At 50.6% G+C, this 22,167-nt stretch overlaps 1 protein-coding gene across 1 annotated transcript in view; it reads left to right on the plus strand.

Moving 5' to 3' along the window:
• The first annotated feature begins 7,668 nt into the window (after positions 1–7,668).
• Tafa5 (TAFA chemokine like family member 5) overlaps positions 7,669–22,167 on the plus strand; it is a 202,667-nt gene continuing 188,168 nt past the window's right edge. The window contains exon 1 of the mRNA XM_057792523.1: positions 7,669–7,991. Within this exon, the coding sequence (XP_057648506.1) occupies positions 7,880–7,991 (112 nt within the window). The 5' untranslated portion in view covers positions 7,669–7,879. The remainder of the gene's footprint in view (positions 7,992–22,167) is intronic.

Genomic DNA, 22,167 nt, shown 5'->3' on the forward strand with positions numbered 1-22,167 from the left:
TGGGGGAGGGAATGAAGTGGAATTCCGAAAGAATCAATAAATAATTATGTTTTTAAAAATTCATACCAAAACAACAAGTGTGTCTACAATCTAGGACAAATGAATCATAAACTGAAAGATGACATCTGAAATCATATACGTTCAAGAAGCAAACACACCTGGAAACCGTATCAGCTTTGGCTAGTCACTGGTATCCGAAGTAGAGTGTGAACATAAAAAGAAAAATGGAAAGCTGGGATTTGCTGGATACGTTTTTATTTTATTCTTTGAGCATTTCATTTGTCTTGATAATGTATTTTAATCTAAAATTTCTTACATGTAGATGTCTGTGTATGGTGTGTGTGCATTGCTCACAGAGGCCAGAAGAGGGTGTGAGATCCCCTGCAACTGCAGTTAATGGTGGTTGTGAGGTTCTCAGCATGGATGGAAACTGAACTTCTGGCCTCTGGAAGAACTGAAAGTGAGCTGCTCTCCAGGTCTGATGCTATGATTATTTTGAGGGTCGTACAGTATATAGCAATGGAGAGAGACTAGTAAGAAGAATGGCTTCAGGTGGGGCAGTGGGAGCCTCAGGCAGCCAGATACATTATGTCTTCACTGAGGTAGAAAGAGAGGGTGGGGGCAGGAAGGGGAGGAGGGAAAGAGAATGAGAATGAGAAAGAGAAGAATGCTGGTATTCATCTGCCTCCTTCCCCCTTTGTTTAGTTCTGGGCCCAGCTGTGGGAAGGTGCAGCTCACGCTCAGGGTAGGCATTCCCTCTTAGTTACACCCCCCTGGACAGTCCGTCACAGACTCACTGGGTGTGCCTTTTAGGGGTTTCCAATCCAATCGAGCTGACAGAGGAGATTGCACTGCAGAGGACAGTAGTCAAAACACTGTGTGCAACTCAAGGCACAGCAAGCAAAAGGGAAGCAGGGAGCTCACACTGGTGTGAATGTGCAGTGGTGTCATCCAGCTGGGGTTCATGAGGCAGCTGTGAGCCTGTCTCTGCCGCCAGCCATCACAAAGGAAAACACGTCCTCATGCAGACACTTGTCCAGGACTTAGCTTCTAACAGCCAGCCTGAACCATCATGACCTGACCACCATCAACAGGTGAGCAAATATGACTCCCCTGGCATGGCATCCTGCTAGCAACAGAGAGGGACTATCTCATTCCATGCATGGTTGGGGCCAAAGCCATTATATGCTGATCCTAGCCAGAAGAAAGGATGTATGGACTGTGTGGCTCAAGGTATAAAAACTTCTAGAACATTGCTACCGATGAACAGGAGAATCTATGGCTCTTCTGGGATGGAGTGGGCAGGAAAGGGTGGCAGTGGTGATGCCAACATTTAGGTGATGGCTATGGAAACTCTCTTCATTCTGACCACAGTGACTTGTTCCCCATCACCACACATCACAGTCAGTCACACAGTGCACTGTGAATGTGGGGTGCATGTCGTAGCTAGCTACATCAATTTGGCCAGGGCATAGCACTCTGCTATAGGGTGAAACACCAGTCTGGCTGCTGCTGGGGAGACCTTTTAAAGATGAACTCAGCATTCAAGTCAGTTGACTCTGGGTAAAGCAGATGATGCTTCCTAATGTGGGTGGACCTCATCCAATCAGGTTAGGGTCCTGACAAAAAAGCTGAGGTCACCCAGAGAGCAGGGAATTCTGCTGGAAAGTGACATGAGGCCAGAGCAGTCCCTGCAGTGGCTGCCTGCCTCTCAATCTGCCCTGTGTGTTCTGAACCTGCAGCCTGAGCAGGATGCCAGCCAGCCCTCAGGATCCTCTCTTTACTCTCTGTCTCTCACCTCTCTTTCTACTGCTTTCTTAATCTCTTCTTGTTATCATTCTCAATCTTGCTCAAATCTCTCATCTTGATTTCTATTTCAATCTCTCTCAATATCTCCATTATAAAACTTTCTATCTCTCTCTCTCTCCCTCCTCTACCTTCCCACCTTGATTCTTGATTCTTTCTCTTTGGATAATTGTAAACATCTCTACTGTTACAAATACCAGGCATTCCGACAGATAGGAATTTCCCCCACATTCCCGCTGGCTGTGCATCTCAGTCTCCATCAGGAAACACTGGTATGTGACAAGGCCCACAGGGACCATGACCTTGACGGGAAAGATGCTGCCGATGCTGACAATGTCTTGTTTCCACCGATGCCTGTTTTTAAAATCCCACTCAACTTGAGAATGTTTATTTAAGAGACTGGAAGAGTTCCTTCCAGTCAATAGTGAAAAGATAAACACCCCAAGAGCCATTTAGAAAGAGATATAAATAGATGATTACCCCCCAGACATTAATGCGCTCATAACAACTGTTAACCCTTGTTAGATCAAATGAATGCAAATGAAAGCCATTGTGGGAGCCGATTGCCACCTGTGAGGATGTCCACAAGACTGATGTCTGCCAGCTCATCGGGAGCTGGTGCGCGTGGATGGCAATGAATGCTCCCAGGCACAGTGGCAGGAACGTGAGCATTCATATTAACGCTGCCGGGGGCTGGCAGGGTGATCCACAGCCGGGTCTAAAATCACGTCCTTACTTTGACCTAATGATTCTGGCTTTATAATCCCTATTTATAAATAGCCACAGCGATCCAAAAAACATTTAGTCTAATCGTGTTCATTTCTGCAAGTGTTTAAACAAGAAAAGCATGGGACATAGCCTAACTGTCCAAAAATAAAGACCGATGAATGAGATGGTGGTATTTATGTGTGACAGAACTTCGGATTGCCACCACAGCAACGTCACCGCAAAGTGCTGGAAGAAGCGATGACACCCTGAAATAACATTTACCCATACTTCAGGGGATCATGGGACATTTGCAGAAGGAGGAGATGGAAAAAGAGGAGCAAACTACGGGATGTGGGAGCTCTGGGTGGTAGAAGTGGGGGGCGTGTTCTTGAATCTCTCTCCATTTGGCAGCTTTAAAAAATGAGCCCACTCTAGGAACAAGAGGCCAAGGAACACAGGGTATCAGAACATTTTCAGAAGCCAGAAGGCATGGGTTCTAACCCCAGCTGCCACCCTCCTGCTCATAATCCTTGAGACATTTTCCCAACCCCTTTCTGCTAAGCTCCATAAACTCTAAGGATGTTATGAAAGGCCCAGGGAATCCTGGGAAGTGACTGCACATAGAATGGGGTATTGAAACCCTACTTCCTGCATTAGGGCTGGTGCCCACACAACTGGTAATCACTGTTCAAAGCGGCTCCTGTGCTTATGTGCTCGAAACAGGAGCCTGATGCCTGGGCATCCTCAGGCGGCTTACATTCTGCTGGGAAACTCCTTGCCTTGTGTTTCCTTCCTGCCTGCTGCTAACTCTTCTCTCTGCTGTGCCCTTTTCCCCTCTCATTGAAAGGTGATCCCTTTTTGTTTGAGCTCAGTCCCTTGTAGCTGACCAGGAACTGTCTCAACATACATGAAGATCAAATTCACAGCATTTGCACCAGAAACCCAGAGGCACAGAGGCCATTTCAGTCCTGGCCATATCCTTGTAAAGCTGCTGAGCTCACTGTGGTCTCCAAAGCTCGCAGGTGGGAGAGGAAGCAGACCCTTACCACTTAGGTCTGTAGTCTAGCCTCTCCTCCTGTTCCCATCTTGGCAGATAGAGGTATTCTCTGTAAATGTGCACAGCAGAGAAATACAGAGACGTGGAAGTTTGTGTTGAACACAGACTTGCTGCTGTTGCCGGAAGAAGAGTAGGTTAAGGACAGGACACACAACTTGTCCCTTAAACATCTGGCCTTCTTGCCATCCATAAAGAGTCCCTATAAACAGGATTATCTCTTTTTGACATCAGCTTCCCTCTCCACCATCTCTGTGGGGACAACCCTATTTTTGTGTCAATAGACAAAGATCTGAATTCAGGGTCTTTGGGTGCTTTGGTCAGTCAGGCATCTGGGACAAACAGCAAAGGTGACACTATGGAAGACGCAGATGATGGAAAGTCTTGCCAGCCTGTGGCTCAGTCAAGCAGAGTGGGAAACACTGACAACAAACCTTGAAGTGCTGAAACTTTCCCACGAGGTAAGCTCAGAATCCCCTCCTAGGAGTCCACCCTCTCTGTTATACTCTGTGACTGATGCAGGAGCCACCAGGCTGGATGCTTCTGGCTTGGCCATGTCTCTTGGAGTTCAGTGGCTATGAACTGGCCTTCTGGGAGACCTGGGGTTCTCCTCTGGCTAAACAGTCACCATCTCTTTTATTTCAGGCTTATAGTTAAGGTGAGGGTATGATTCTCTAGTCAGCTTACAGTTTTCACATTTTAAAGTCCTGCTAATTCTGGCTGGTGATCAAAAGGAGCCCGTCAACAATAACAACAAAAATTGTCAATTGGTAGCACATGTTGGGTTCTAGAACTGAGCCTCTGTCTCCTAGCAACAGAACTCAGTACGCTGCTTGTCACCCCACCCTCAATTCCATCCTGGTCTTTCTTACCAGGCCTTGGAAACAAGACCTGGAAGGAGCATGCTGGGCCAGGCACCTGTCCTTCCGTCTAGGCTACAGGTTGATCTTTAGGTCAGGGGGTGCTATCCACATTCCAACTGTAGCTTTGAAATCTCTCTTACACTTTCCACAACTCCTGGCATGTGGAGCCCGAGGCAGAGTACTGGGCTTCTTTAGCCTCCGTGTCTCATGAATTCACTTCCATGCTGAATCCCGAGACTCAAGCCCACAGTGGCTCCCCTCACGTCCCTCTCTGCAGGAGTCTTTAGGACTCAACATGAACCATTCTCCAAAATCTTAAACTTTCCCCAACACTTCAGCCACCAGAAATCTCAAGGTCATAGTGCAAAATAGACAGGGTAGTGTACCTCCGTGTACCCTGCTCTCAGCACTGTCTCTGTCACTTCTCCCTGGGAAAGGTATGGTTGGTTCAATTTATATCTCCACAACTCAGAGAAGATCACATCTGTCCTGCAAAAGGGATTTTCAAGCAAAGGCTGTTAGTGTAACAGCATTATTGGGTGGGCAACCAACCAGCATTTTAGGAAAGAAATTAGGACAGAACAGAAACTACCAGAGAGAGTAAGTGGGTAAGTGCTGTTCTGTGAAGCTTTTATTTCAGGTGTGTGTGTGTGTGTTTATGTGTGTGTATATGTGTGCGTATGTGTGTATATATGTGTGTATGTCTGTGTCATCAAAGTCTGTCTCTTAACACATCTCATGGAAGTTCTCCCAGCACTTTCCTTACAGTAGCCCAGAACTTAACCTTGGGTTGAATGTTCCAACAGGGGGATTAAGGGATGACTCGGTGGTTAGGAGCTCTTGTTGCTCTTCCAGAGGATCTGGGTTGGATTCCGGCACCTAAGTGGTGGCTCACAAATACCTGTAATTGCAGATCGAGGGGCCCTGATGCCCTCTTCTGGCCACAGCAGCATGCACACAGCGCTGCACAGCAAAACTGCACGAGCATGAGATGCACACACAAAGATCATTTTCAAAACAAGCACAAACCTTCAGCAGTACTCTTGGGTCTTTCTCAACATGATACCTAGCATATGAACGTGATTGCATTTTCCTTGCGTATTTTTCAGGTCCATTGCAAACTTCTCAAGGAGAGAAAATGTAAATATTATTGTCTCTCTGGCACTGTGTGCCTGGCATCTAGTAGACACTCAACAGATATATGTTGTGTGAAGGAACTCCTGTGTCAGAGCAGACTTTCAGGGTGGACAGGATGAAGTGGGGTGTGTAAGGGTTTAGAGCTCTGGCTCTTTTTCAGGATAAAAGGCACAGACCAAAGGAAAGTGTGTGAAGGCAATTCAGACAGCCATGGTATGTATAACTTTGTAGAAGCCAGCTGAGGGACCCCTCCCTGGGCTAGGGACAGAGAAGTCCGTCTGGAATACTCAAGACAAGAGGCGCCACCACCCTGCCCACTTGAGAATGTCAGGAGACCTAGTTTCTGCAGACTTTCCTCCCTGCAGGAAAGTAAGCTGAGAGAGGCTGTCCTGGAGAAGATGGTGCCTGGAAAACCTGGGTCTTAATTGGACAGGAATTGGAGATTAGTGGGAAAGCCCGTCGGTGGACACGATCTTATTGTAGAAAGAGCACTGTGAGATCTTAGTGTGCAGTCTGCCTCACATTCACTAGCACGGCCTTGGATGTGTGTATGCTTGTGAGAGGGCGTACTTATGTATTCTCTGCATCGTGTGTAGGTGGTTTCGTGGCTTGCACATCTGCATGTGCACATGGTGTATATGCATGTATGTATGTGTGCCTGTGCATTGATGTGGGGGTGTTGCCACGTGTCATGCATATGTGTGTGGAGTATAATAATGTGGTACACACATGTGTATATGTGTTTTTCATATGTGCATGCACATGTGCGATGTAAATGGTGTTTATATACCTGTATGTGTGGATGTTTATGAGTGCATATAAGTGGAGGTATGTGTGGCTATGTAACATGTATATTCATGTTGGTGCTTTGTGTATGTACATATGTGGGAGAGTGTGTGCTTGTGGCCATACGATGACATGTATGAATATTCATATATGTGGGTAGTGTGCATGTACAGGCCTGTGGCATGCATATATGCATGTGGAATATGTGTTTGTTGAGTATCTTCATGCATCCATGTGGCATGAATGCACATGTGATCTAGCTGTGCTTGCGGAGTACATGCATGTGTGTATATGTGAAGGGAGGGCCTGGGTGCCTGCCCTTCCTTAGTCCCTCAGGAATTTTCTCTACTTCCTAGACCCTTTAAATGCCACACTGGACCAGGATGCAAAGCAAAAGGCTCATGCTGGTGGCCACCTAGACTGGGGCTTCTATTAGCACGTCCATTGAGGCAGAGGAAGGGAAGGGGAGTGAGCCTCATGGCCATGTACCTGTAGGGCCACCTGGGAAACACATGGACCTGAGTTATCTCCTGGGCTTCAAGGAACTTACTAGGGACGGTGGCTCAGCTGGTTTGCGGGTGCAAACCTGTTCTACAGTGACAGGTACGTCAGAGGAGCTGTAGCCATTGCTGCCCTCCTCAGAACACCAGCAAAGTGACTTTGCCCTGTATAGACTCTAGAAGATGGGTGAGGAGTGGAATGGCACAGAGTCTGGACAGAGGCTGAAGTGCTCTCAGGGGGCAAGGAAGTATTTCTGGGCAGGTGTAAAGGAATGTGTTCTTATGGTAGACACAGAGTTCACAGGGTGGCACGCTCTGGAGATAGGACAGGGCAAGTGCCCACAGATGCTCCCTAGTGGACCCAGAACATCAGCGCATACTATGGAGCCCTAGTGCTGGGCACATATGGGGATCGGGCTCCAAGTATCCTTTGCTTGGAATAAACTCTGGGTTCACTCTCCCGGTCCATATCAAACAAGGTCTGGGACCCCAGTGTCACAGGCCTTCTGTGGAAGCCTCTGGAGGGTCCCGAGTTCACAAACTTCCCGCTGGCCCTGCGGGTCCTGCGCGCCCAGGGCCCAGGCTGTGGGTGTGCTGGGCCGTCTCTGTCGCCATCCAGAGGCTCGGCTGGGGCGCGGCGTCCCCTCTGCCCGCCTCCCTCGCCAGTCCCGGGCCAGTGCGGGGCCCCGTCACGCCGGGCACGCGCTCCAGGCGCGCCCCTCGCACTGGTGACGGGGCGCGCCGAGCTGGGGCGCGCAGCGACGCCCAGAGCCGCGGGCTGGCGTCCCCGGGCGGGCGAGCACGGGCGCGGGCGGCGCGGGCGCGGGCGCGACGCGGGCGGTGCGGGGCGCAGTGGGCCGGGGCCCGGGCGCGGCGGCGGCGGTAAAGGAGCACGGCAACGAGGAGAAGGAAGACTAGGAGGAGATGGCACACGCGGGGCCCGCACGTGGAGGCCGGCACGGGGGCGCGGGCAGGGCCGGCTGCTGAGACGCGCTGCTGCCCCCCGCGCGGGCACCGCGGCTTCAATGGCGCCATCGCCCAGGACCAGCAGCCGGCAAGATGCGACCGCCCTGCCCAGCATGTCCTCAACTTTTTGGGCGTTCATGATCCTGGCCAGCCTGCTCATCGCTTACTGCAGTGAGTACCGTGCACCCGGGCCCCACTCGGGCCTCGGGTCCCCAGTCCGGCCCCTGCCCCGGCGGGGCGCCCCGCGTCGGTGCAGAGTTGCGAGCGCGTGGCGCGCGGTCCCGGGTCTTGGCCACTGCTCCGCTGGCCCGCGAGGGCTGGGTGCTGGCGGCTCCGGGTTCCAGGCACTCCGCTGCCGGGCGCATCAGCCCGAGCGTGCTTCCGCGGACTCGCCAGCAGGGCCGGCGTCAGGCCCAGGCCAACACGGCGCGTCCCTGCGCGGGGGTGCCCACTGCCCGCCGTGCGGTCGCCACTCTGGCCCAGGCTGGCGACCGAGCGGAACTGCGCGCGCTGAGCTTCCCGCCGGCGACACTCCCTCCGGGGACTTGTGGGGACGCGGCAGCCGAGCCCAAGCGGGACTCCTCAGGCAGGAGCGCGGCTTGGGTGCCAACGCGTGGCGGAGCTTCTTGCCTTTCTGAGAAGCGGGCTCGCCAGATGCTTTCTGTAAAAGGAGAAGTAAGGGGACGGATGCCACTGGAGGGGAGGGTCCGCTACCGCTGCGAGGGTGGTTTGGAGGAATGAATTGGCGACCCAGTGGGTCTGGCAAGGGCTGCGGAGGGAGGTGCGGGCTGGTCGGTGCCTGGCACGGGGCGCTGGAGCTGGGCTGGGCTGGGAGCAGGACCGTGAGTGGTGGTAGGTCGCATCTGGGAAACGATTATCTGAGCCCTGTATGTACAGACTTGGGGCTGATGTAGGGTGGGGAGGCATTGTCCTGCTTGGTGCCTAGTGTCTGGTGCCTGTTGGTAACTGGTGGGATGGGTGGAGGTTGGTTAGCGTCCCGGGCACAGGCTTCATCAGGGACAGGAGCTTGCCTGGTTGCTGGCTCCTGCCTTCCCGTCTCTGTGGGAAGGAAGAACTAGTGCCAGGGAACACCTGTCATGGAAAATTGCCACGGGCGGAGGGGGTGGGGGTTGATGAGAAAATATGGATTCTTTACAAAATTAAAATAAAATTAAAGGCCATCACCAAGCGATTTCTCCCACTTCCCCCCGGTCATCACCAGAACCTCGGGTCTCCTAGCTCCCAATTCCAGCTCCTCCTGTCTCTGAAATGGGATTGCAGCAGCCTCGGAGGCTCAAGTTATGGCTAAATTTGTCGCCAGAGTCCTGGGACAACTCTGCCTTGGGAATAGCTTAACCCCCAGCATGAAGGCGTCTTGAGGGAAATTCGAGTAGGCCCAGAGCAGGAATTGTCCCAGTTGTTTGAAGCCATCTGTGTCCCCCCGTGTTGCTGTGGCACCTTCCACTGAGGTTCAACAAGCAAGAGGCTTACTGCTGGCAGTGTTCTAACCTGGTTGCCCTAGCTGCCCTAGGAAAGGAGTACCATGGTGTGAGCCACCAGAGAGTGCCCACTGCTTAGCTTTCTGCAGCCTACTGGCTGCTTTCAGGGGCTACCCAGGTACCTCTGAGGCTTGATTCCTTAGCGATACAGGAGGAGTTAAAGACAGGTAAACTCAAGAGCTGGACAGGGGCTGTCAGATAACACTTCTGGTGCTTTCACAGGGGTGGCACATACGTGTGTGTGTGTGTGTGTGTGTGTGTGTTGGGGGGAGGGGGCATGGGGGGAGCTGAAATGGGGAGCTGGCAGTACTTCCCGGGCAGGTTCTGGTAACAGTATCCTTGGGTTAGCATGAGAGCCCAGAGCTACAGACTGGGTCAATAGAGGCAGCTCTGCACATGGGAAAAGAACAGATATCCACTAGTGACCTCATCACTCGGCACTTCAGGGTACCACCAAGCTGTACCTCGTATCCACTCCCAGCCTCTGTCCCTTGTATTCTAGACCCAGCGTGAATCAAAATTTACTCTTACCTCTTCATCCTGTTGGCTTGCCCCTTGATCTGACTAGAGGGAAGGAGCCTCATAGACACAGAGAAAGGACAGGGCCTGCTGTACATGTCTCTTTATTTCTCTGTTTTTATTTCTTGGCTACCAGGGCAGTTGGTAAGAATCTTATCCAGACGAACAGAAATCCTCAGCATCCACATTTTGCGGGCGGTTGCCATCTCCACATAATGGAATAATTGACAATGAGCTAACGTTTTTTAGACACACCCCATTACACCAGAAATGCAGTTGGAGAAATTAAAACATTGCTCTAAAATACAAAATAACATCGTAATAATTTATAGCTGAGAACTGCAATCCTGGGGGGAAAGAATATTTCGTTTTTCTTAGAATCGATAATGCATAGGAAAAATGATAATGGAATAGTTCCCGTGATTTCCAGCCTCTCGTTCAACATATCTGGGATGAAGAATAGTTAGCATCCTGTGTGCAAGATGTTTCTGTAAAGGGTTTTTATTACCCTAACCATCGTTCTGCTACAGAGCAGATACATTTGGGAAGCCCCTGTCCATCTTTTGGGACTCAGGGGTGTTGCCTATAGTATGTATATTTCTCTGTTACACCATGGTGCTCACTTCCTGGCACTAATCAGAGGAAACTGGATTATTTCCTGGCCTGGTTTCTGTTGGGGGATTCAACTGCTCCTGCCCATTGGATGTCCTCTGCTATGTGCTTGAGATTCATATTAAGGAGGTGGGCTCCACCCTCTGGCTAGAGAAAGACCTGCAGTCCACCAATTAGGATGGTTGCTATGGTGACTCAGCCTTGTCATTTTCAGGGATTGGGGAAGAATTGCCAGGAAAAGCAGAGAGAGAGAGAGAGAGAGAGAGAGAGAGAGAGAGAGAGAGAGAGAGAGAGAGAGAGAGAGAGAGAGAGAGAAACAGGGCCCCTATGAGGCTGCTTTTTAAAATGGGTGCTCTATTTCGTATGTACTAAATGTTACTTACAAGGTCCACTTTATAAACAAGCACTCAGCGTGTTTACCAAGGGCTCCCGGTAAAGTTAGGTGTTGTGAGAAGGGAAAAGTGCTTTATTCTGGGCTTGGGAAACTCCTCAGACTGTGGCTTAGAAGGGGCTGAAATGTTTAAATTGCTCCAGCTTGTGGAGCAGGAAGGTCAGCTGGCCAGACGCTGTTATTGAATGAAGTAGTAGCAAGGGCTGGTGTACTGTGTGCCGTGCTCACACCTAAGAGTTCTTCTTTCCACACTGGCTTGTGGTCTATTGGAGATAATAACAGCAAGGAACATGGAGAAAATGATAAGACTTGTGACACCCGAGCCTTGACTTTGATTCTTGCGAGCCATGTTCAGTTCCGGAATAAAGGAGACTGCTCTAGCGTAGATGGCAAGTTCCGCTTTCAGAACCGCGTGGTGGACAGACGCTCCCAGCATCTAAATGCTGGAAGAACAGCCTCGTTTCAGAGGACTGGGGAGTCCTGTGCAGGACAGGCATTGGGGCTGCCTGCTTAACATACATTTTTTTTTTCAAATAAATCCTGCTAAAATTGAATTGTGCAGTTCAGTTAAATCTCATGGCCGCACGCCGCACATAGAAGAAATTACAAACGAGTTTTGAATTGTTTGTAATCCATTAGAATACTAACCGAGCGTAGGCACTTTGCTGGTCCCCAACATGCATTTCCTCTACAAATACAATTTGTGGCATATTTAGTGGCGATGACAATGTGCTGTATTCCTGCTGATCAAATGTGTTTTCTAGAGTTCTCAAAGAGGTAAAATTGAAAATACCAGAAGCTTCAAAAAATTGATGCCTTTTAGGAGTCAGTTGGGGTCTCCTCTCTCTCTCTCTCTCTCTCTGTCTCTGTCTCTCTCTCTCTCTCTGTCTCTCTCTCTCTTTGATGAATGTCTGGCTTGAAATGTGCTGTTTCTTTCAGCCACATAATATAATGGTAAACGGCTCTCCCTGACTGCATTTAGAGCCCAGAGAGAAGGAGGGTTTTTGTTTATAGACCTGCAAGAGGCAACATGGACTTGACTATTCATCTCCTTTTCAGAGCCTGGACAGAGGGTCTGGACCACCCCTGCCTTTCCCCCAACCTCTCCTTGGGGCTGCTTACACCAGTGTCTACTGCCTGCTTTACACTTTCACACTGGGCTGGCTTCTTACTCCCATCAGCTGTGAGCTATCTGGACCTCAGTGAGGTCAGAGGCAACGGGAACCAGGAGAGAGCTTGACAACGGGACCAGACAGAAGAAGCTTGACTAGACAACACTCCTCCCTGTTAAATTCCCAGCCCTGGCCCTGCCTCTACACTCAGGGCATAAAATATGTAGATCAACTTTGGTGGTGTCAAAGTACTTTCAGGTGACTTTATAGGCGCAATTATGGGGAAACGTTATGATAATGGCACAGTAGACGAGGGGAGAAAAAGCAAAACATTAAAATCCCCATTTCTTTATATAGCTCGGCAGCTGCCTCTTTAGAAGACCTCGTTTTTGCTTTAAAACTTGGCGTGCTGGAGTTAATGACCTCTACAGAGTGCAACCTGTCACCTAGGGCTTTGCTGATGCCCCGCCCCTGAGATCGCCCAGGGCTACACCCTGGCTAGCATCTAGGCATGGCTGACAAGGGTTTGCAGGTGCTTCTAGTGTGTGTCACCGCCACTGGCTCAAGGCCTGTGAGGGGCTGGAACAGAACCCATTGAGGCTCCTCCTTCCTTCTTAAAGGCTCACTTGCCTTTACCAGAACCTCTGAACTGTCCCAGGGATTTCTGTGAGCTGGGGTTTCTATGGTTTCTATGCAGGCCACTGGCATCCCCTGAATGTCACTGACCCCACTGCTCCAGAGTGCACCAACTAAATGAAGCAGCAGCTGGTGGGAGGTGTCCTGAGCTGAGCTATGGGGGGGGGCAGACAGCGTTGGCAGGGAGTCTCCGTGACTTCCTGGCCCTCTGTCGCGCAAAGAGCTTGGTGAAGGACTGAAGAGTTCTTTGTAATACCCACTTCTTAAAATTGGTGGCAGAGAAAAGAGGGTACCCCCTGTACCTCTAAGGAGGTAAGTGGGGCTCCTTTGGGATCTTACCCTCTCACATCCTGGGAAGGCAAGTCCCAGCTTGGCAGACTCTGCCATTAAGGATGGTGAATGGCGGGAAGGACTCCCGTGTCTCTTTGTGGTTGGTCTCCCCTTTGCAAAGACCTGTCCCTGGACTTACCTTCCAGGCTTCACAAGGCAGGCCAGAGTGGTGGGTCAAGCTGGAGACAGAGCCTCTGGCCTGTGCGTTTGGTGTGTGCTGGGGTGCTTCAGCCCTGTGCCAGGCTGTGGAGCAAGGAGTAGATGCAATGACTGCTGTCCTAGCGCTGACATTACCATTGGGAGGCAGGCAGTCGACACAGAGGAAAGACTGGAGAGAGCTGGCAAGGCCATCTGTGTTCTGCACTCTCTATAGCCCTTGGATTGTCTCCCCTCACCGCCCACCCTGTACTGGTTGTACTGTCTCCCCTCACCGCCCACCCCATCCACGTTGTGGTTAGCCAGTGGCCCCTCACAGCCTGCCTGCTTGTTTGGGCTTTATTTGCCGAGTGAGAGACAGGGAGGGCTATGACAAGCAGATGGGGCAATCCAGCCCTCGGGGTCCCTGATATCAAGAGAATTGTCACAAGGAATAGGCTGTCCAGATTGAAGAACCAGTTGACCATGGCTCTGGGGCATGGGGCATGGGTGCAGTTCTCTGAATGTGTATGAAACAAAACACAGAATGATCAGCCTGTACTCCTGATGAGGCAGGAGGATCTGATTCCAAGTTCAAGGTCAACCCAGGCAACTTAGGGAAATCCTGACTCAGAATAAAAAGGTAAAGAGGTCTAGGGGTTCACAGCTCGGTGGGGGAGTGTTTGCTTAGCATGCACAAGGCCCCAATTTCTATTCTCCATTGCAGAGAAAAGCCCCAAACCACAAAGAAGCCAACCCCTAGGTAGACTTTCACAAGCTACATGTGAAACCAGACGACAGACAGACAGACAGACACAGACACACACACACGCAGAGCCACCCACTGCTACTCTCCCAGTCTCACCCTGGAGCCTGAGTCTGCTTGCTAAGTTTGTCTGAGTCTGTCTGTATCCGTTGGGATCTTGGATGCAGAGATCCAGGATGCGAGTTGCTGGCCTACCTGATTATGGGTCTCGGCTCCTTCTCAGCTGGCCATGTCTATCCACTCTCAAGTGGCCCCACTCATAGGAAGCTTTGCCTGTTGATTCCTGAGGCTGTGTCCCTCTCCGCTCCCCAGTTTTTCCAAACAACTCTTCCTCCTTTATGCTTGGGGTCAACCTTCCTCTGTGTAGAAAGAATAAGCAGTATTTTTCCTGGAACACTGCAGGTGCTCACTGCCTTCTGCCTATGTTGACAAGTGATAGAAAATTCCAGAAAAGGTAGCATTTCTACCTTACCACAGCTGGTAACCTGGAGGGAAGTGATTGAAATTGCTGGATGATCCTGGGTCAGCGTCCGCTGCTATCTTTCTATGACTAGGAAGGGCCGGGACGACTGGGTGACACTGTTGATAAGTGGTGTCTCTGTAGAGAACGGAATTTGGCCGCAGGACTAGGGGTGATGCTGAAGTGCAGCAATGGGACCTGGGGACGGGGGTGGACATGGCAAGAGTCTGGAGACTGAAAACAGGCCCTGGCTGGAGCAGAGAGCCATTTCCTTCTGCAAAGAGACTAAGCCGTTCAGATCCCTGAAGACCCTCAGTTCTGCGTTCTGACAGTTTTATTGAAAAGAAAGCAAACAGTGGCATTTCTGACCTGTACTCACTCTTTTAAAAAGTGTGCCTGGGAGTAGAGGGGGCTTCTCAGGGTGCTGGAACGAAGGCTCTCCACCCTTGGGTGAGTTCCTCGTTTGCTTCACTCTCAATCAGCATTTCCCTGTCTTTTCTTTTCTTTGCTCCTTTCTAACTCTGGGCCAGTTTCTGAAGGGCTCCATAGATACCCGGACCATCTCAGTGCACTGGAGGACATGAATAGTACCTCCCTACACACACACACACACACACACACACACACACACACACACACACACACACACACCCATAGTCTCCTTTCCCAGTTGTGATGACCAAAACTGGCCCCAGCCACTTGCACCTTGGACACTGAACTGAATGCTCTTGAGTTTCCTGCCTGTGGGTCCCCAGTGGACAAGAATGTGGAGGCATCTCTCAGCTTGGAGAATTGAGACTTCGGGCTTCTGGACTACTGACAAGGGGGTGAGGTTTGCACCCCTTCTGAGCTGCATAGCCTGTTGGGGATCTGAGGATGTCCCACTGCAAGGACCCAGTCGGGCTTCCCCCTGCCCAGAAGGCTTGTGTGGGCTTTGTGGATGCTGCGAGGCCCCTTCCTGGCTGCCGGTACTGCTGGAACCACTTCCTGCGGCAGGGAAGGTGTCTCCACAAGTTTCCACAGCTGCTGTTTGCCAGAGCTGGGACCAGCGCATTTTGAAGGTGGCTTGCAGCCTCCTCTTCGAGGCTTCATTTTCTGTGTCTATCACACATGAAACCGTAGTGCTGATGGTGATGAAGCCATTTAGCGGCAATCAAACATCCCAGGTCCAGCGTAGCAGCAGAGGCGCCCATCAGCCCCTCTTCATCCACCCACTTGCTTAATTATGCTCGCCTCTCTCAGAGGAGGCAGCCCAATTCCCGCGTGTGATTTCAGTGTTCTGGGGGTGTCAAGAGCCCTTCCTTTCCTCTGCGGGAAGTTCTGCTCCTGCTTGCGGCGGCTTGGCTGCTTTGTTTTAGTGTCTGGGAAGCTGTGGCCTGAAACTGTACATTGTGGGGGTGGAGAGTATGTGTGGATCTGTTCCAGTCTGCCCCTTCTCTAGACCCTGGTCACTCTGCCCTGGCTAAGTGCAGGCTCCCTCAGACGCTCTGTGGGTACTCAGTCCCATTCATGCCTGAGTATCTTCTTTCTGCCAATATGCTCTTTTCTTATGGGCACTTGGCTTAGGATTTCTGTGTTTCTGTATCTCAAAGATAAACATGACCCTTTCTGGTTTCCTATTGTACATAGGATGGTCACGTGTGCCCCATGAGAGAACTGAGACGTGTGTTCTGGTGTGGTGGTCAGCACTGTGCATGCACGCGCATACACATGCGCGCTTGCACACACACACACAGAGTTACCCTTATCCCCCATATCATTGGACGGAACTACACATCCTGGCTCTCCCTCCTTGATAGTGTGTATTTAACAAAATCTATCATCGAAGTCTCTGACCTCAGTAGCCTTTGAAGACCCCAGATTGACAGAACAAGAGGGGACAAAAGCTAGACTGTTCTTATAGATCCCTCAAGGTTCATTCATTAATCTGTCCTTCATCCAGTAAGGCAAGGAACTGTAAGTGTGACCCAACAAAGGTGACAATGAGAGCCAGTGAGGAGATGGTAGAGACAGACCCCTGGGGCTCTTGACCCTCGGCACTAGGCCTTCCATGGTCATTGTCACTTCCTGCTACTTGAGTGCCCTTTGTGCATGTCACACTCCAAGCAACAGTCTACCTCTCTTCTTTGGGTCCTGGTTCCCCTACTTGGAATGGATGGTGACCACTGACCACCAGGGCTGGGGTTTTATTATGCATGGACTGAAGATGTCTCACTTGGGCCTACAGAGTGTGTTGGCAGCCTCAGAATAAAGCTGGAAGGCCACAGCATGCAGCCACAAGCCCCCTGTACTCCGACATTCTCCCTTGTCATTGACCAACATGGGGCTATAGTGATAACTGCTTACTTTTGGCTTTAACCATGTAACCTATGGGGATGTACCTTCCATTCCCTCAGTGAAGCTGGTGCATTTCCCAATGAACATCTATCTTTGCTGTGTTTCACTTTGATGATCAAAATGAACGTCGGAAAACATGGTAGGTGTCTGGACCCTGGGCATACGCTGATCTCCAAGGTTGTTGCTGAGGCGGGGATGCCTGGAAGACTGGTGGTGGCTGGCTGGATTATGAGCTCTGTGCCTGCAAGATTGGGACATGAGTCAGCTGGTTTCTATCTACCCTGGCTACCTCTTTGACAGCAGTATACAGTGGCATACCTCAGAACTTAAGTAGGGGCTTCCTTGTGCCCCCAGGGATGTTGGAAGCCAGGAGAAGCCTGAGCCTGTATGTATAGGTACCTGAATCATTTGCAGTGAGAAGAATTGCTCGGGTGAGAGATGCTTAAGTTCATACTGGGGATAGCCTAGAAAGTCAGCCTCGTTACCTTGTTAAAAGATTGCTCTCTCCTTCAGTGGCACTGTTCCCTGTCCCGTGCACTTGGGCATTTCCTTACCCCAGGTCAGCCAACCTATTGTCTCAGAACAGCTGGCCCACACCCTGCACACATCTTGTCCTTTATTCAACCCTGCAGAGGCCTAAGACAGGTGTGGCTACAGCTCCTGCCTGAGATGCTGCCCCTCCCTGTTCAGCCCCTCTTCCCTGTGGCCACAGAATTCACTAGCGTTTGGCTCCTTAGAGATTCTTGGTTGAACTGAAGAAAGTCTTCTGTTCTGGGCACAGCCAGTCTTTACTCTCAGAGGAGCTCAGGACTGGCCCCTGCCTGTGAGGGCAAATGCAAGGTCTGTGTTGTGTGGCACAGGGTTCCCAGTGCATCTTTCTGCCCTTCAGCTCTCTGTTCTGTGGGAGATAGGAGGACAGCCATGTCTGCTACTCTCAGAAAGCTCCCGTTTTCAGGCAGCTTAACCCCCAGCACGGACTTTAGTGTAGAGATAGAGGGTGTTAAAGGTGGAGGGGCTTCCAGGGTGAGCTGGCCTCACAGTCTTGTCTCTGCCACTGAATCTTCTTAGAAACACAGTGTGTGTCTGGTGGGAGGTGCTTTCCTGCTAGCATCTCTCTGAGGCCTCCATTGGACTCAGGGCGAGGCTGTGGATGGGCTGTGCTGACTGCCTGTTAGAAATGTAGATAAACATTGTTGACGGTGCTTCTGGCCTCTATCTGGAAGCTCCCACAAGTTCCAGAACATCTGATGAAGTGGGGTGATGGGAACTAAGTTCATCGAGGAGCCCAGAAGGGAGTACTTTCTCTATTGTCAGAGACTCCTCTCTCTCTCTCTCTCTCTCTCTCTCTCTCTCTCTCTCTCTCTCTCTGTGTGTGTGTGTGTGTGTGTGTGTGTGTGTGTGTGTGTGTGTGTGTGTGCATGCCGGAGAAGGGTGGAACATTTCCTGATTATTTCCGTTCACCTTCCAGGCATCCCAGGCAGCATGCCTGGTTCTACACACCATACCCCAGCTGGTGGATGGCTTCAGAGGGATTTCTCAAAAACAGAATAGAAGTGATACAGATGTAGGTTCTAGGGTCTGGGGACTTTGGGAGACCCTGTTAATTTCACCAAATGGCCTCACCTGCCATATCTTGTAGATCTTGAGCTTCAAGTGGGAGGGACCATTAACCCTCCTAGGCCTCTCCTAGTCTCGCCACTGACAGCCATGACCCAAGATCTCTCTTCTGAAGGTTAGGAAGGCCCACACCTCTGTTTTGTACACAAATTTCTTTATTCATATCAGAAGCCACTGGGTAACAGGACAACAGAAGGCCTGATTGACCTGAGAACAGATTTTAAAACCCTGTTAATGTCCTCGACTGCTATGAAACATCCAGGCTGAGCCAGAGAGCAATAGATGTGGCTTGTCATGTTTCTGCTGTGCATTTGATTATATTGAACACCCAAGTGAGCCAGTTTAGAGGAACCACGGAGCCTGGGGCCTGAACCTGGGTGGCTCATTTTAGGGAATATTTGGAGGTCTCTAGAGGCTCCTCCCTGTGCTAGTTTTTATCAGATAAAATGCTAAAAGCTCCAAAGGATTCTTAAATGCCGTGTGGCCTCATGCTAGTGGCCTTCCAGCCAGAAAGATACTTTTACCCTGGTTTAAATTGCTCCTCTCCTGTAGCATTTTGCTACATGATGGCATATCCTAAATAAAGTGAAATGGGTTCATTAATTGGTGCTAATTTATGTTTCTCGGCTCCGGTGCTCCAGTGGCTGAAAGAGCCAGGCAGAGTCATCTGTAGCCTGCTGCAGAGCTGTTTTACCCTTTCTGCCCTTTTCCTCGCGGGCTCATTGCTGGGAAGGAGCCGCTGCCTTGGTGTAGGGAGATGAGTAGGAGGCGCCCTCTGTGTCCCGCTGATCTTTCCCATCTTTGAGGGCCATAGGGCACTTGGCCTGGGCAAAACTCTCAGCTTCTCTGGGACTGATAATGTGTAGAATTCTAGCCTTGGTGAGACACCTTTGGGTCTGAAACTCCATGTGAACCTAAGTGTTTGGCAAACTCATGTGATAGACCCTGAAGACAGAAACCTGAGGGACCCACTAGAACTGAGTCTTAATGGGGGATTTAGCTGCTAGAGCTGGTGTAGATAGTGACCTTGGAGACGTGTGTGAAGGCCAGGGCTTGGAGTCCTGAGCTCCCCCGACTAAGAAAAACTCTTAAGAAGTGAGTACAAATACTGAGGCTTTGGAATTGGTGTAGCTGCTGGCATTTTTCCTGTTTCAAAACAACGACTGTCCCATTGAGAGGAGGAATTTCTCTGAGGAGGCCACAGTTTGGTCTGAATCCATGCTTTTCCTGAGCATAGCAACATACTTCTCTTGCTTGCCTTCCCGCACCCCGATGTTCCTGAATGGAGCAGAAGCCATTAGTAAAGTCACTCTGAAAGCCTCCAACTCTTCAGTGAGCATCAGGGCATCCACAGGGCTGACATCACAGTGACACCGAACAAATCCCAGTCACCGACCTCTCCTCAGGTGGCCATGTGGTTTCTCTGGAATTCAGAAGGAGTCAGGATGCTATGGGAAATGAGAACATGTCGGTGTCAGGTAACCTTGAGAACATGGGACAATGGCTCTGGAGGACAAATCCAGGACTGGCTGATCCTATGCTTGGCAAAATCATAGTGCAGGTGGAAGGAACCAGCCTACCCATGCCTTCTCTACTCTTTGAACACGAAGTGCATGTTGTAACTAAACAAACATGAATTAAACACACAAAAATCCTGAACTTTCTCATAAAGGACCCTCAAGGTGCCTGTCAGTATTCAACTGTTTTTGGGAAATGTGACTCACGGGTTCCCTGTCTCACCTGCTCCACACTGGTCGGGGAATCTAGACTTGCTTTCTGCTGTGTCCTTACCTGGATTTCTGCCTGGTTTGTTTGTACATGGGACTCCCTGTTAACTGTGCACTGCCACCTTGAAGTCTGGGGCAAACTCTCTGAAAATGTTAAGCTAGTACCCACACTCTGAGGCTGTGTGTACCTGCTCCTTACTTAAAACCAAAGCAGTAGCAAGTACCCGTGCAAGATCCTTCACCAGGATCTCACAGAGATCGTTGGCCTGTGGAATATCTCTTGGAAGAAGTGGCAGCTGCCACCTGATGGTGGAGCATGAGGTGGGGTTTGAGGAGAAGTGGATAGGATCAATAGAGAAGTCCATTTCCCTCTGATGAAGGACAGGAGTGTGGACAAAGACCTTGAGAGAAGGGCATCTTGGCTAGTGTGGTGTGATGTAGGGCTTGGGGGCCTCTGAGCTCACCTTGCCTAAGCAGAAATCCCTGAGAACCCTAGCTCCACAGGAAGACTTACAGTCCCTTCAATCCTTTCTGTGCCCTTCTTTTCTCGTTATAAAATATTTGTTAGCTGTAGACGGTGTGGGATGTTCCACAGCACACAAAAAGTTAAGAATTCTCAGTGCTCTTCATGTTCAGAAAAGCCAGAGCCTCTCCACCCCACAGTGTGGTGTGCCAGTGTTGGGTGATGGCTGATTGGCTGTGTCCCCTCTGGTGGGCCATGGGCCATGTGACTCAGCAAGAAACTGATTGGCACTGGTTGGCTGACAGGTACTTGCAGTTCCTGAGAGAAAGCCTATTGTAGACGGTCCACCCATTTGCTGCTGCATCTTCCAGAAGGCATTGTTGGGCCTTTTGAAGTCTCAGGACATACTTCACCTCTAATGCCATGTGTTGGACCAAAGAATACTGTCTGATGACATGGCCATGCGCAAAGCATGCCAGCTTCACTGCCTTGGCACTATCTTAATCCCCAGGGAGCCAACCATCCTCACCAGAATCCTTTGTTTTCAGCAAGCACATGTGTTTTAAATTCCTTATTGCAAACAGATGGTACCAGCCACTGTATGTATTTCGCTGCAGTGACCCTCCCAGTGGGAGGCCAGACTCACGAATCTACTTTCTACACACGGAGAAAAGCAGAGGGTCATCGAGAAACACCGTGGTGCCCTTTTACCTCCATGTTCAGAGCTCTCACCTCCAGATCAGGCTATGTAGTATGAATTGCTTCCTGCCCGTGGAGAGCTGGGTGCTCACTACTCTTGGTTGCTTCACTGAACCATTTGATGCTCTGCAGAAGATACCCCATCTTCTTCTATGGTTCTTGGCGCTAGGTGGGCTGTGGAGAACGTCACATTACATCACGTCTCTGTGTTTGGCAGGGAAGAGAGCCAGGCCCACCTGGGATAGGGCTGGCACTAGGGCAGGTGTGCTGTTCAGAAGAAGTTATCTTTGGGGCAGGGTGGAGAAGGAGGTGGGAAGTGACTAGCTAGACCCTGACTTTGGAAAGACAGTGGGGTACCAATCTGGCTTTTCCGGAAAGTTCTCTATTGACCCTTCTGGGGCTAGTTCAGGGCTAAGGAGACTTTGAAAAGCATTCAAATGTGGAGGCATTAGCCAGGGACCTTGTCTTTTTAAGAGGGAGCTACTTCTGCAGTAGGCTTCTGGAAGTAGCCCCCTTCCACCTGTGTGTTCCCATGCCAGGCATGGATGGACTCTTGGGCATGTTCTGGCCTCAGAACCCTCACCACTAATGATGCTATGAACGCTGTGTCTTGGGCTGTGGCTCTCCAGAGGGGGGTGATTTTGTCTTGGTAGTGCAATGGACTGGTAACCCTCAGATTGGACCAGGAGTGCTGCCATAGTGAACCATGTTGACTTTAGTAAAACTGGGTGGCATCAGGAGAAAGATGTGTCAACATGAACAGAGATCCTTTACCACTCCACACCTCTCCGACTCCCAGACACCAGGGATTTGAAGGAAGCTGCCTGGCATAGTAGGACTCCTCTTTCTCAGGGCTTGGCTTTTGGGGGGCCAGGCTTTAGCCCTAGCCTTATCTGCGGTGACTATGAGCTGTGTGAGAGGGCTTTCCCACTAGCCTTGGGATCCTCACTGTAAGTCAGTATGTTCATCCTGGACCTCCAGTGTAGAGACGACTGTGTGTTGTCTCTGGAGCCCTGACACTGGGCCCCAGGCCACGTTCATGCT

Source organism: Chionomys nivalis, chromosome 17 (assembly GCF_950005125.1).
Source record: "Chionomys nivalis chromosome 17, mChiNiv1.1, whole genome shotgun sequence".
NCBI lineage: Eukaryota > Metazoa > Chordata > Mammalia > Rodentia > Cricetidae > Chionomys > Chionomys nivalis.